We start from the raw sequence: 16,224 nt of genomic DNA, 5'->3' as shown, positions 1-16,224 counted from the left end.
CAATTAAATCATGCATGAGTAACCCAATGAATGAATTTGTTATGTTATAACAGATTTATAGAGCGCACGTAGACCAAGGTTTCATGGCGCTATTCTGGACTGGTCGCATACTGAGGCAGGGCTTACTCGTATGCTTGTTTAAATAGCCATGTTTTAAGAAGTTTCCTGAACTGCAGTAGTTCTGTGCAAGACCGGATCTCCAGTGGAAGCGAGATCCACAGCTGTGGGGCCAGATATGCCAAACGGCATCCACCCTGTCGTTTCCGGTTAAATTTCGGAATGACTAACAAGTGTAGATGTTTAGAGCGAAGATCCCAAGTAGGGGTGTATCTAGATAACAAATTGTTGATAAATATGGGACCATGACAGTTTAAGGATTTGAAAATTAAGCAGGCTGTTTTAAAAGCAGATCGTTGAGGCAGTGGAAGCCAGTGTAGCTTTTTTATAAGCAGTCTGGCAGAGTGCCACCTAGGTTGCTGATGAATCAATCTTGCAGCCTGGTTCTGCACCAGCTGAAGCCGCTTAATCAGACAGGCAGGAAGCCCTAGGTAAACTGAGTTAGCATAGTCTAGGTGAGACAGTACCAGCCCTATCACCACCTGTATCAGTGCCGCATGAGTGAGCAGGTGATGGATCTTATAAATCTTTCGTAATTGAAAGAAGCATGTTGAAACTACAGTCCCTATTTGGGTTTTCAGAGATAAATCTCTGTCTATTGTTACCCCCAGACTTTTCACAGAGGTAGAAGGTTTAGGGGAAGGCCCAAGCTCTGCTGGCCAATAGTGAGGGCCCCAGAAGACGTGGCTGCCCCCTATCAGTAGCACCTCAGTCTTCTCAGGATTGAGCTTCAAATGATTGTGATCCATCCAATGGCGGATGTGTAACATGGTTTCCTAAAAATTAGTGATGGAATCAGGAGAATTGTCTATAGTAAATGAGAGTTGTAAGTCATCCGCGTAGTTGAATGTAGTTACATTCCTGTTTTTTAAGGGACTTGATCAGAGGGAGGAGGTACAGATTGATTAAGTGAGGGGACAGGGAGGAGCCCTGAGGGACCCCACAAGTGATGTTCAGCCTGGATGCTGTGAAATTAGCCAGACGTGCTTGTGTGCGGCCCTCCAGGAAGGACGTAATCCACTCCAAGGCATGGCTCTGGATACCAGCCCTCCTGACACGGTCCCCCAGTATCTTGTGGTCCACCGTGTCAAACGCGGCTGATAAATCCAGGAGTACCAAGGCCTGTGGGATCCCAGAGTCTGCCTTCCTACGTAGGTCATCCAGTACTGCCAGTATAACTGACTCTGTTGAATGACCCGGGTGAAAACCTGCTTGGTGGGGGTCCAGATATCCAGACTGTTCCATGAAATCTGACATACACTAAGCCACATGTGCTTGTGCATGTGCACATCAATGCAAAGAAGACACTAAGGCCATCTGGGAAACACAAAACAAAGAGGATGCGCTGTATTTTAAAGAGTAAACTAAGACTTAACAGATTTGTTTTAGAAGAACAGATTTCTAAAATAAATAAGGCCACATCTTTCAACCCTGACCAGCGGAAGAAAAGACCGGGGTCTTCGCAGTGTTCAGACTAGCAGATTCGTAATGTATCCCCTCTGCAATCCTCCAGCTGTCCTCCAGTGTAGACCCGTCAATATCCCGGAGACGCCAGATCTTCTCAAGTTTTACATATTCCTTTACTGCTAAAATGGTTTCCCCACTATGTGCTTTACTAATTCCCTGAAACTGCTTGAATTTGCAGCATATGTCACATTTCCATCTGTCTATTTCAACCACTGTGGATAGTTAGGAGTAATTTTAACTTATGATGTCCCTTCTTTTCCTTCTCCATTAAGAAAATGTTCACAGCTCTCCTTGCCACCAAGTTTCACATGATTGGTAATTTACACGTTTACCCTTTTTTCACCAAATATACATTTGACTCAGACTTTGTACAAATGTTCATTCTCTAGTGCAGCATTTCATTTACTGTATTTGTACATTCACAAATATTAAATAATACATTCACAAATATTAACTAGACTACATTCCTGAATCAATTAAACATTACTTACCTGTCTACTTCTTGATAGCGTGGATCCTTGACATACCCTGTTCAAATATCAAGCAGTTTTGAAAATTAACAATGCCATGCCACTTTCAACAAATCAATTTAAAATTCCAAGAAAGTACGCCATTTTGCCTATGGGATATGACTGGCTATATGCCTTTCTACAAAATCTGAATGCCAGTGAAACATGTAGATTTGCTTTGCATTGATGTGCAGTAATTTTGCTGTCCGTTTAAACTGCAAGATATCTTGAGGGGAACATAGACATGGCCCTGCCATTTATTACCATGCAGCGTTACTTTAGAAAATTATATATTCTCAACTATCCCCTCTTTTAAGGTAGAATGCACTTCACACACCTGTTTTTTTCTTCAACATAAGAAAACCATGATGCTTTTTAAACACTTACAGGGGTGCTTCTAAAACATTTCAGATGCTTTAAAGGCTTCACTCACATTAATTGTATTCTACTGTCCAGTATCTAAAATAATGTAGCAGATTAAATGCACTAAAATCGAAGGATAATCTGCAGACCTCATGACCAACTGTTCATTCTCTGCATGCCTTACCACCGTTATTTAACACCCAACAAGAAAGATGGCATCCCAACTAGGATGCAACGGAAAGTATTTAATTCAATAGCTGTGCTGGCGATTGACAACGTGAGCACTAAAAAAAAACACCTATCTACATTACCCAGAATTTTCCAGCCCAGAAATCAAAAGTTCATGGGATTTTGACTCTTGGTGGACGGGCTTAAAGATTCAGCACAAGCAACTGCTTATGGGTCCGAACCAACATTACTGAAGGTATACAACTTTTCCTTTTAATAGCTATTAGTACCGTTATATATTCTTCTACCCTGAAGGCGCTTCAAGCCATAATTGACAAATTTGAAAAGAGGTGCCACAAACAGAAGTAATTCCTACCCAGTTATGTGCTCAACTAATCAAGCATACAGACTGTCATCCAGGGTTCAGATGACCGTTTGTTGCAAATGTATTCAAAGATCAAGTAGACAATGTCAATCATCTCCTGCAAAAACTATCCATAAAGGAAGTGCAGGGACAATAAGCCCCTTGTACAGTTTATTTGTGGATTCTAGCTACTGACCTCAAAGCACTCCTTAATACATGGCTATCTAGCTACTGACCTCAAAGCACTCCTTAATACATGGCTATCCATGTGGAAATCGACTTATGGCCAGTCTTTGCACATTGTCTCCCCTCCTCTAGACGGTCAATAAGGCTGACCAATGAATACATTTCAATAAAAATCCAATAGCACGTTAAGAAGGAAATATGGTTTAAGCTATCAAAATCTAAGTCACTTTGACCCTGGAAAGCAAAGTGAATAGCAAACATGCAAATAAAACGGCTTCCTACAGACATTTACTTTCTTCACAAGTTTATAGGTCTTAAAGGTATGTTACGTGACAGGTCATAGCCTCTGAATAGGCTCAAAAAGACAATGGTAAGAAATGAACCAGCATTAAGATGAGGTTCCACTATGATTTAAGTCACAGGAGGAAAAGCATTTACCACTAATGGCATCGAAGAAAAGGCTCATCAGATTTCCTCAAAGTATGAACACACCAGCAGATATGGTGACAACAAACATTGTTATTTACGGCGATCTTAATATTCAAATTATGTTATTAAAATTTGCATAATCAGTTTTTTTCTTTTCATGTTTTTCCTGCAAAGGACTATGTCAAAGGTTCACACTGGCAAACACTCCTTAGCAAGTTGTTGAAATGGATCTACAAGTTCAATCACACTAGCTGCAAACCCTCTACTATTAGCTTTTTTCTGGCACCCACAAACCTCGACATAAATATCTGGAGGAGGTGGAAAATCATATGAGATAGTAATGCCCGGACACCAGGATCACATCTCCTGAAACCATTCACTCACAAGGAGTGGCTTTGCCAAATTAGCAGCCTTAACATGAAGGTCCACTGGGGATTGGCTAATGCAAATGCAACAGTGATTTCCTGAATATGTGCAAGGAAACTAATCTCCCACACTAGCAGACACTGAATGCATGGCAGTGGTATGGCCTTTCACCAAAAAGCTGTCTGCTTTGCACCAGGGTAGCAAAGAGATTAGTCCAGTGGTTCCCAAACTTTTTTGACCCGTGGCTCCCTTGACCTAATTGGCAGTTGGCCGTGGCTCCCCCCATTTTTTTACCGGTGGACGGGTAGGTGGGGATGTAAGCCCGACCTCAGGAGTACTTCCTGTTGCACTCTGACTGCCCCTTCTGTGCATGCCTTCTTTCTTCGTGACCTCCGACTATCCCTTCTGTCTATGCCATCTCCATACGTGCCTTCTGACTCCCCCTTCTATCCATGCCTGCTGCCTTCGTGCCCTGAGACTGCCCCTTCCCTCCATGTCTTCTCCCTTCGTGCCCTGAGACTGCCCATTTCCTCCATGCCTGCTCCCTTCGTGCCCTGAGACTGCCCATTTCCTCCATGCCTTCTCCCTTCGTGCCCTGAGACTGCCCCTTTCCTCCATGCCTGCTCCCTTCGTGCCCCGATACTGCCCCTTTCCTCCATGCCTTCTCCCTTCGTCCCCTGAGACTGCCCCTTTCCTCCATGCCTGCTCCCTTCGTGCCCTGATACTGCCCCTTTCCTCCATGCCTGCTCCCTTCGTGCCCTGATACTGCCCATTTCCTCCATGCCTGCTGCCTTCGTGCCCTGAGACTGCCCCTTCCCTCCATGCCTTCTCCCTTCGTGCCCTGAGACTGCCCATTTCCTCCATGCCTGCTCCCTTCGTGCCCTGAGACTGCCCATTTCCTCCAAGCCTGCTCCCTTCGTGCCCTGAGACTGCCCATTTCCTCCATGCCTGCTCCCTTCGTGTCCTGAGACTGCCCCTTTCCTCCATGCCTTCTCCCTTCGAGCCCTGAGACTGCACCTTTCCTCCATGCCTGCTCCCTTCGTGCCCTGATACTGCCCCTTTTCCTCCATGCCTTCTCACTTCGTGCCCTGAGACTGCCCCTTTCCTCCATAACCTTCTCCCTTCGTGCCCTGAGACTGCCCCTTTCCTCCACGCCTGCTCCCTTCGTGCCCTGAGACTACCCCTTTCCTCCATGCCTGCTCCCTTCGTGCCCTGAGACTGCCCCTTTCCTCCATGCCTTCTCCCTTCGTGCCCTGAGACTGCCCCTTTCCTCCATGCCAGCTCCCTTCATGCCCTGAGACTGCCTTTTTCCTCCATGCCTGCTCCATTCGTGCCCTGAGACTGCCCCTTTCCTCCATGCCTGCTCCCTTCGTGCCCCGAGACTGCCCCTTTCCTCCAAGCCTTCTCCCTACGTGCCCTGAGACGGCCCCTTTCCTCCATGCCTGCTCCCTTCATGCCCTGAGACTGCCCCTTTCCTACATGCCTTCTCCCTTCGTGCCCTGAGACTGCCTGAGACAGCCCCTTTCTTCCATGTCTGCTCCCTTCGTGCCCTCTATCCATTATCTCCATGCCTGTTCTTTTTGTGCCCTCAGACTCAGGCGCGCAACACCCACTGAACTCAAAGGGCTTCAGCCCCCCCTCTCCACTCCCCCAGTCGTGTGTGGCAGCCTGGGGATAAGACCTCCTAGGCACAAAAGCAGCCTCACCCGAGCACTTCACAGGTCTTTAAAAGACCATTTGCATGCTAATGAGGCCTTGCTGTTGTTTCACCCCTTCCAAGAGCCCCTGCAGCTCCACTCTGCATGCTGCTTAAAGATCAGACTACCCTTTCTTTCCATTCCTGTTTCCTTAAAGCGACGGAGTTAACACGATTATGCAGGTGTCATTTCTAAATTTCTAGCGCTGCCACTGCAATTTCCCACATCGTGCCGCGGTGCCCCTGACAACTCATAACGGTGCACCAGGGTGCCGCGGCGCACAGTTTGGGAACCACGGTATTAGTCAATCTGGTCACCAAAAGCTAAAACTGATGTGGGGGGTTCGGTTTCAAACCAAAGGCAGCTGGCATACTACTATTCCAGAAGCTGCTCCCGGTCTATTAAAAAGGAATCTGTCACTACCCCAAACCTCACATTGTTCAAGTAATGGTGTTTTTAGCAGGATCTTGGTCTGCATGTACAACACTACATCTCCACAAATATTGTGCCTGTTCAGCCTGGCCGTCATTAAATAGGTCAACTACCTTGGATGTTGTGACAAATGACGTAAGTAATTACTGCAGAATCCTCATGACTTGTGTTTTTGTCAAAACATTTTTTCTAAATTTGGGAGGCCTGTTAAGCAGCATCTTTGCATTCTGTAAACGTCATTTTATCTACGGATACTGTGTGTGGTTTAGAGCGGACCAATGGAATAAGATCAAAAAGTTAATCCCATAGCTTGCAAAAAGCAATATACCAATAGAGGTGGGGACAATGGAACTAACACTATACTCAGCAGTGACGAGTGTCCTATGCACTTCTCAGTGTCCCTTGTTCAACCTGAAGCAACAGCTTCTGACTGGCCAAGGCAGTTATGAAGTGAATGAACATCCCCTGTAACTATTATGGAGGAGAGGTCAGTATTGACAAATGTAACTATATCCAGCTCTGAAAAAACGGGATTAATATTTTTTTAAGAGAAACAAACCCAAACTGAATGGGGATATTTCCTCGATTCAATTAAGGCAATCACTTATTTTCCAGAAATATTCCTCAAACTATCCCCAAAGTCCACGCCAATCAACTGCACTAATAAACTGAGAGATACGTTGGGCAGTTGAAGATCAATGTGAACTCAGAGATCCGGAGGTAAGCAATGATAAGTGCATTGTAGTGAACATCTGAATTTTTTTTTATCACAGCACACCATAAGTTCGAGTGAATAAATGTATAGCATAATCCATCTAAACTCAAGGGACTGAGCAGGTAGCAGTCCTTATATCAACCAAATTAATGATTAGGTGAGAACAAGCAGTTAAACACCCAAAACATGTGGCAAGGTTTGAGGTTGGATCAAGGACTGAAAGAAGGTTAAAATACTGTAGAGTCGGACAGGAATAGAGCTAAAGTCCAATGATATTTAGATGGGGAGGCTAAGAAAGGGGGCAAGTTCCACTGGCTTAAATCCATTCACAGCTTCTTTTCTGAAGCAGAGTGAAAGCAAAGTAGGTGGATTGCATCTTCCCACGTCAGAATCAAATCCATTCCCACAACCATCTAAAATAGGATAGTTTAAAATCAATAAAGATGTAGCCATGGTAGGCTAAATATCAGTTTAGAAATTCATCATCACTAACTCAATTCAACATGATCTTGAGAAAGGCAATTATACAGTAAAGCATGGCAAAAAAATATCCCCCACATACACAATGAAACTACTCAAATCATGCTTTTTAAACATGTTATCTTCATAATTATAAAGATATTAACCTGGCCTCTGGTGAAAGTCAGGGGGATAGTCAATCCTTGGTTTCTTTCGGTTATGGATATCGTACTCTTCGGGTCGATGCCTATATAAATTAGACATTGGAAGTGAGCCTGTGCATAAATAGTTTCACAATACATAAAAAGACACCACCTACTATAATAACCCACACATTAAATATAGGGTTTGCTACGCTGCTCTTTCAGCATATTTCCTGCCAGGTTCTTCCTCAAAGTGTTTACAATGTTTACAAAAAGTATCTTTTCTACTAAGCATATTTTGAGATCTTTTATCACATAGGAGTCTTAAATCATTCAAAATCAGAACATTCCAACAATAATGCCACATGTTAAATGTTTCCAATAACAACTTAAAAACTTTAATGGATTGTAATCCCAGAGATTTTCAGCAAAGAGATTTTCAGCAAAGGGCTTTCCAGCAAAGTGCAAATTCTAACAGAAATTACCAGACAAATATTATTCAAAGGAATGACCCGAGAGAATCACACGATAAACTGATGGAGTAGACAAAAAAACTTGTCAGACACTAAAAGCATGCCTTATAATCATATTCAAATTGTACACACCGAGTGAATTATTACTGAAATGTATTCCAAGTCTTTCTCCAAAATGCGAGGACTGATGTTGGAATAGTAAATCTATTGAGTATAACACTGTGGAATAGGAATATTATATTGTTTGTATTTCTTAAGAATTACGACCTAGAATCAGTTACCTGTGGAGAAAGTGGCACCTGCGGAAATTAGCCAATTTGTCAAAATCAATACTTGCTGTACCACCTAAACTAGCTCATTCTGCTTCCAACTTAAAAGAACAATTATCTCAGTGTCACAACCAGGTAGAACTATCCGATCACCTATATCCCTATGAAACACACTTAGAAGCTATGCTGTGATTATTTAAAACAGTGTCTGTCACTTAGGAAATCGTCATAGCCCAACAAAAAAGCGGGGAGCATTCAAATGCATTTACTCTGTGCATTGGGACTCTTCCTCTATGAAATTTTGACCTCGTTCTGACCGAACTACACTGCGAAAATAAATGCATTTAGAACTTAAAGTTAAACCATGCACTACATTTGCAGACTGCCACTGTGCTATATTTATGTATAGATCTTGCTAGGGAGATGACCTCAAAGAAAGAGGTAATGGTACAATAGCAACTGCAATCATCGGAACAAGTTTAAAAAGGCAAACTGTGGATTAATACTAGGAACTAAGTACAGATTATGAAGCACTACTTGTACATTTAGATTTACAATTTACCAGAGCAATAAGAAAACCACATTACTGTCTAATACCACATGCTGTTCTCCAGGCACATTACTAACTATTCAGACACTTTCAAACAACCACCAAAGTGCAGACAAATCTAATCAGATTGCCTCATGTGCGTTTGTGGAAAGCCAGTCTGGTGGCTTAGTGAATTAATGCAACCACAGCAGGGGGCCTGTGTTAGAACTCATGGTCACAGATTCAAACCCTGGTGGGTATACGCAGCAGTTCATCCTTCTGATGGCGATGAAAACAGTACCATTGAGCTAGGTAACAAACATCTATTATTCAGTGCCAAGATATCCTTGGGTAAATGTGCGCTTTACAAATGCACGTTCTATTATGTTAACTAGCTACAAAGAACTCTAGCAATCACACACATTTTTGGCAAAAAAAGCACACACTTATTTTGATTTGGCCAATTGCTGAGTTGTGGGAATCAACGTAGCCAAAGTACTCAGCTAATGCAATAGCATTAACTTATGAACAAAGACCAAATCTCGAGCTAAACCCTATTTGTTGCAAAAGGTATGTTTTAAAGTATTTCAGTATTGCACTGTCACTGCAAAACACTTTGCTGAATTGACTGGACAAGTTAATGTGTTCATTGGGTGACTAAGTTATACAGAATATATGACAGGAGAAAATAATTAGAACACTATGTAGGGGTAGATTAAGAAAACTTATTACAACTTGCAACTCGCATACAAACAAATGCTATGCAGCAATCCTTTCTACTTTGTTATGGAGGTTATATTTCTGTGTGCATGAAGAGTAAAGAAATAAATACTGTGCGTTCATACAGTTACATTTTGCAATAAAAATAAACGTGTGGCATTTGTCTAGAACCGTTTTTGGAATGGCTACCAGTGCTACTGATTAAAGGCTCCCCTATGATAAAGGACTTCAATGAACATGATAATTCAGTACATGCCTAGCGAAAACTGACTATACTCAATGAACTGAACACTAGAACAAGCTAATGCAGATTATTAATTTGGTTGCATGGCTGACATCAGATTCCCTCCTCCCCACACAAATGCCAACTGCACCCAAGAAATTTATTTAGCCGACTTAATAATCAGAAGATACAAAGCAGAGGCATTAATATCAAGTTCAGATTAAGAGAATAAAAGCTGGTGTAAAGAAGAAACATACCGCTTTCCTGTTGATTTGAGAGTGCACTTACGACCGGTATAAAATATGACAGTAAAAGTTCATTAAAAAGTCCAACTAATGGTTTTAAGCTGTAAGCCTTGCATAAAGGGAGGCCCCAGAAGGCTCGAGGTGTTGTGGTGTTTAAGTATATTTTGCAGTCCATTGCAAAACAAGGTGAAAAAACTTCATGTGAAAATACTTTTGTGCTGTGGAAAACCTGTTAGCTTAAAACGTCAAGACATCTTGGTGCTCAGTCCATATTAGGGGGCTATGACAGGTTTCCTCCTACCTTTCAAAGTCCTTTTTTTAGCTCAAAGAAATTGGGGTTCTTGTGCCGCTTTTTTTTTTTAACCTACCACCGACATATCCATGAATTGGAAACTTAACCCAAGGCTGCATCTCGTCAAAACACATATGCAACAGTCTTTAGCATAAGAATTATCTGAATTCAAAATGGCTACAAGGGAAGGGCTTGGATGAAAGGCTTAGCAGTTCTTGTAAGACTTCTCCAATTCTGCATGTTTAACCCTCATTTTGCAGGTCAAAGCTGTTAAGTTCATAATGCAGTGATCAATCACCGTGTCGATCCTCTAACTCAGTCCACAGGCACTGACAGCATCTGGAAGGGTCGTACAGACACAGCAACAGACATTCTTTTTGGTTTGTTGCCTGGTCTCCATGGCCTACTTGACCACCTCTGGGAAAAACCTATTCTTTTCAGAAGCTCAGCAAGATGTGTGTATTCACTGTTGCAACCCGCTTTGAGAACATTTGGTAATAGGTTTAAACACATCACGGTGAAACTATTTTCAACAGTCCCAATAATGCTCCTCTTGAATACAAAATAACTTAATAAAAAATGCTCCCCAATACGAGGCATCATCTTCTGTAAAATTATTAGATCCTTTATATAAGTCCCAAATCTGATTAGGGTATTCCAGTGATACACCTGAAAAAAAGGCTTTTAAACAATAAATTAACATTTTTTTCTCTGCATGAATACACTACTCCCTAATCAAAACTTGAAGCCAATCTATGGACTTTAACAAAATAATATATTAACTTCGATTTTTAAAAGCTAGTCTAAGAAATCACTCCATATGCGAGACCCTCATTTTGGTCTTCAGAAATAAAAGACTTATGAAGAAGGGACAGCAGGAAGACAAGTTGAAATCCTCAATAAAGCCACAAACTGGTCCATGCAGCTTGATGTGAGGATTTTTTCATGCTCTTCGTCATCGCAGGAAAATGGTGATTCGTACTCTTCCATCATGTTATTCCGATACATGCGCTTACTATCAGTCCAAAGAACGTTTCTAACCTTCCCACGTCCCGCACTGGTTCTCGACGTGAAGGACGGCCTCTTGTTCGTGGCTGAGAGTTAGCTCTTCTTTTATGACGTAATTTATGAATGACCGGATACAAGTCAATACTTTCATCGGGAGGGAAAAGAAGGCAAAGCTGGGTTCCACATGCATTTTCAATTTCCTAAAATAGTCAATGAAAATGTAGATTAAAAAATGGATGCTAATCACTTAAAATCATCTACAAATATTGAAATATCAACTCATTGAGAGTGTCTTTGAATAATTTTACGAAACTGTGAGGTTAGCAATGCAAACAGAATTACAAGTCTGAACATGTAGATATTTCACAAGTTAAAAAGGGCATACTGTGTACAAACCATTAACCAAATACAAGTTTTAAGTCTTATACCAGCTGATACTTTTGATGATTTTAAATGCATTCAAACTTTAGGAGGACAGCCTTACTCCACATCAGACATTGGCAAAACCAAAAGATCAAGTTTTTGTTTAAAATAGAAGTGCTTTTTCACAAGTATCAATTGTGTATGTATGATGGGGAGTAATAATGTTTAGGTGAATGTGAGAATGAGTCAAAGGTAGACAAATGGGCAACTGAGCACACAAATACAGGGACATACCTGCCTATAATCTTGAGCTCAAAGAAGTGAATTCACAATGCTGGTTAAATACGTTATGTCCAAACTACTCACAGGCACATTTTCAGCTTTCACAATAAGTACAGAGAAACTGAAACAGTCTGGTAAATTTGTTACACAAACTACCTTCACTATTGCCCAACTATAAAATACTAATTCCATGCATGGACACCGCTTCAGATCACTGATCCTGAAACTGCAAAGAAAGTGTGGTAGGAAATTAATTCGGCTGACCAAATACCATACTGTATTAAAACAATACTTTAACCAATGAGCATAAAGACTGCAATAACATTAAATGTAGCAGCAAGGAAGGAAAGCCGCATAGTATGGAATAAAGCTTAGAGAGAAATCACAGAAATGTGTGTGCACCATTAAGAGATCTGGTAAACTGTAATCTAGTTATGTGTAAAGACATGAAAGCTCCTATCACATGACAAGAAACGTACATAATAGAAACTGTCGTCATTATAATAAACATAGGAGCTAATGACACGTGAAAAGCTGTGATACGGCCTGCTACCTCCTGGATACACAAATGTAATAGATTACAGCTCTGGTCAATTTACAGGTTACAGCTGTGGTCAACTTATACAATCAATTAAATACACTAAAAGTTCAAGAAAGAGTTTCCTGGATATCCTCGGTATGAAGTGTGCAGTTACTCGTACAGTGTATGAGGACATAACCACCTGTAAAGCATTAGCTTTCAGCGGAGCTGGAACAAGTTTCAGACTTAGGGTGCTGCCATCAATGTTACATCACTGAAGTAAGTGGGATTTTGCAAAAACAAGCATCGCTCCAAGATCAAGAGAAGCAAATGAGCCACAAACATTCAGGAGGAGACTAGTAAGCATGTAATATTTAGCGTGGTGTGGAGGCACACTAAGTTACAGAGGCCATATTGTTCACTGGAACGGCTACTAAATTTGCATAGGTATGCAATTCACTGCTAATATGATATAGCACACAAATGTGTAGAAATTTAGATTTAGCAATATTTACCCTTCGAGCCTCACTAAGTGTCTAGATTTGTTTTGATCCGATACAAATCTTTGTTTTACACTAAACTTCAGAGGTACAAATGTGCTTCATTTGTGCTTTCACAAATGCGGATATATTTTCAAATATTTGTACAGTTAATTTACAAGTGTTTAAATGTTGCTGTGCTGCAATCCTTTCCTTTCACACTCTGCATACAAGCAAGATTGTCACATAGCTCACATTACAAAATCCTCTCAATTTGCAGTCAGAGAAAGAATACGCCCCTTTCCATGTTAAAAGAATAAGCAGCAATTTGAAGAAGACATAGCCTGACAATTGACCTCTATCTTTGAATGCACACAAATGAGACAAGATATTGAAAAAAAATTGAAGGCATCTTTCTTGATTATTCACCTTCTTAACTCCAGCATGCTTATTTGGGAGGTGCTGTAGCACACCCTGCACCTCAACTTCCAGCGCCTATGCCAACTTTAATTTTGCCAACATATTTTTGCTCTCACTACAAGTTTCAGCAACCCACTAAATCTCTCCTTTCAACCCCATATCTTCTGGGAGACTGGCGCTGAAACTGCCACAAAGTATAAGATCACAGGCTGGGGTCTCCCTAGATAAATAGCAATGTATGTAATCCAGGAGAGGTGCAACAGCCCAAAAGCGTGCATTTGCGCTATCTACAAAGAGGAAGATGTAGGGGTGGGATCTTTGCAGCCAAGACATCTCTCTGCTCTTGTGGGCTACTTTTCCAACCTGTGCCTCCGTTTCACCCACAGTTCCCTTGGGGCGATCATTAAAAGGATGTTAGAAGGGGGGGCCTGGTTCACCAAGAACCAAGACAGACAACAACCCTTCAATTACAGCAGCTGTATCCCTGACAGCCCTGTTGTGAAGGTACCCCTTATTCAATGCCTTAAGTGACAAGGTACCACCCCCTGTGCTCTCTCACAGTTGTATAGGATGTGCCCCAGCTTGGTACTGATTCATGGTCACGGACACCATGATAGTAACACTGGTGAGCTTCCGCTGCATTATTCACTCAAACTTTAATTGTAACTGTCAACTATCTTATTCAACGTGTAGAGAACACGCACAAGTTTTTTGCACAGCTGCTATGCGAATATTTCCAACCTTGGTGGTAATGCAGTACCTTAAAGAAATTTAAGATGTGGAACACTAGACAGAGCTGAAGAGAAGTGCAGCTGCAAGCCATATCCTAAACTATTCATTTAGTGTCAGAGGAAAAATGCTGTCACTTACGAACAGTGACACAGCAAACACCTAATGGTTGTCCCATTGCAAATTTTAAATGTAAAGGACACTGCCAATAGATGACATGGGCAAACTCACTATTGTACTAATTAATTCTAATTTGACTTACCTGCAGAGGTCCGTTTCTGATATCTGGAGCAAATTATTAAGCACAGGATGGGTATGCCTGAAGCAATTGAGAATTTACGGGGTCATCTGCGTAATTTCCCTTTAGGTAGAAATGTTAGTATGGCTTTGAAATAATCTTTTCCTTTAAGGTATTAATACGTTTCCTCTTGGCACAGCTACACAGAGACTATTCTTTAGAGTACACTAGCTAAATGTGGACTGGATTGGGGATGAGGAAAATACAATGTATTTGCTCCTCAGAAGGAAGCTACCACTACAATCATTAATAACAGGCCACAAATGCTCAATACCACACCATATCCCCTCACCTGTGCGGTAAAAAACATCAGTGTATAAATAATTCTTTAGGTGACAGGAGAAGGTGAGGGAAGAGGCAGAGCATTGTTTTGACTACTCTTCATAACAGTTTGCACAGACTGGACACCGTGCCAGGTAGATAATATTGCATGTATAAGAGAATATGAAATAATTGATGCTGAAGAAGAATCGTTTCAAAGTGAATTTGAAGTAAAAAATAAAATAAAAGGATGCAACAGACAAACGATGTACATAGTAGGAATATAGTAAGGGAGAACGAGTAGCAATGACAGCCAGTGCAACTAGGAGTGTCTAGTGAAGTGCAGCAAACATACAGGAATACACAACTCAAAGTATGTTGGACATGGCATGTACCTAGAAACAATTCACACGCATAATTTGTTCACTACAAAGCTTACTAACATAAAGAGGGCAAGTCTTTTTTCTTGTTAAACTTAGGCATTATCTTATATCTGTGCAAAGCACACACCCTTTTTCGCACCACTCCCAACTATTAATTTCTGTGGTACCGATTATCGCTTACTATTGACATTACAGTGCGCTTTTCTTTTTAATCAAAATGTAATATCCACTGTATACGGTTTCTCATCACCCACATGTCTAAGTCGGTCTAGTAATGTGAGAAACTTCCATAATCATTGAGCTGAGTCCTGGGTTCAAGGGGCCAGGGCCAGTTTGAGCCAAACTGATAGGGGCAGTTTCTCTTGTAGTAAATCTTCTGCTCTGCAGTTTGATTGACGCTACTGCTCCCATACTAAGGACCTGCTGACTGTTTGTCACAGCTGAAATAGTCTCTGCACTCAAAAACCTTTTCGGATTTCGGGTTTGTTCCCCCTACAAAACTGCTCCTTGATCTCGTGAAGAAATTCCCTAGAAAGGTCCAAATGGTTGACTGCTAAATAGTTTCTCTTTTGTAAGCAGATTACACACTCTACAGTGCTCCTTGTGCACTTTTTGTATGCGCTTGGAGAGAGTGATCTTGCATCACAAGCTCTATAGTTGTTCTACAACTGTTTTCAGGTCCATACTTCCAAATTCTGGAAGGTCACCTGGAGTCCTCAACTCGGTTTATATTTGGTATGTCTGCCTAAAGTAATGGTCACTGGAAAAGTTTGATCTATAGCCGCAGTATTTGTTGGAAAATGTTTTTTTTTCCACACTTGCCACATGGTTCTTCAACGCAGGATATATGGCCTTCTCATGACCTTTTATACCATTTTGGTACTTTCTCCGGTCTCATATTTATTCTCTCTCATTGACCAGGGCAGTGCTAAAATAGTGGTCAGCTCTGGCAAATGATTGTGTCGCCTCTCAAGCATCTACTAACTGCCTATATAGCATGGCGTAAGTCAGAAACATATTGCCAAAGCCAGGCAAGTAATGATTTCACAAATGTACTACTCTGGGGCAGCCTCAATAGATGGGCTGAATTTATCATTGACTTTTTTCATCAACTTTCTGTTCCATTCCACCTTACTCTCCTTATAGTTAAACCTTTTTTGAAAATAGCTAATCAACGTATGCAAATGTTTGTGCATACATTTAATTGCTGTATTGGAAATCTTCTTTCTTTTACAAAAAAACAAGGGAACCCAGAAGGTATACCATAGGGACCTTGGGCAGTATCATGTTACACAGAACAGTGGTCCCTATTTAT

At 41.4% G+C, this 16,224-nt stretch overlaps 1 protein-coding gene across 7 annotated transcripts in view; it reads right to left on the bottom strand.

The window, feature by feature from the left end:
- Window positions 1-16,224, bottom strand: part of YTHDC1 (YTH N6-methyladenosine RNA binding protein C1) — a 162,618-nt gene that overhangs the window by 62,571 nt on the left and 83,823 nt on the right. For all 7 annotated transcript variants that reach the window (XM_078676260.1, XM_078676262.1, XM_078676263.1 and 4 more), the window contains 3 exons: window positions 11,208-11,374; window positions 7,440-7,519; window positions 2,076-2,112 (listed from right to left, as the gene is read on the bottom strand). In XM_078676260.1, the coding sequence (XP_078532386.1) occupies window positions 2,076-2,112; window positions 7,440-7,519; window positions 11,208-11,374 (284 nt within the window). The remainder of the gene's footprint in view (window positions 1-2,075; window positions 2,113-7,439; window positions 7,520-11,207; window positions 11,375-16,224) is intronic.

Source organism: Lissotriton helveticus, chromosome 2_1, assembly GCF_964261635.1.
Source record: "Lissotriton helveticus chromosome 2_1, aLisHel1.1, whole genome shotgun sequence".
NCBI classification, from domain to species: domain Eukaryota; kingdom Metazoa; phylum Chordata; class Amphibia; order Caudata; family Salamandridae; genus Lissotriton; species Lissotriton helveticus.
The sequence above is the reverse complement of the archived record's forward strand: the minus strand, read 5'-3'. Positions and strand labels throughout refer to the sequence as shown.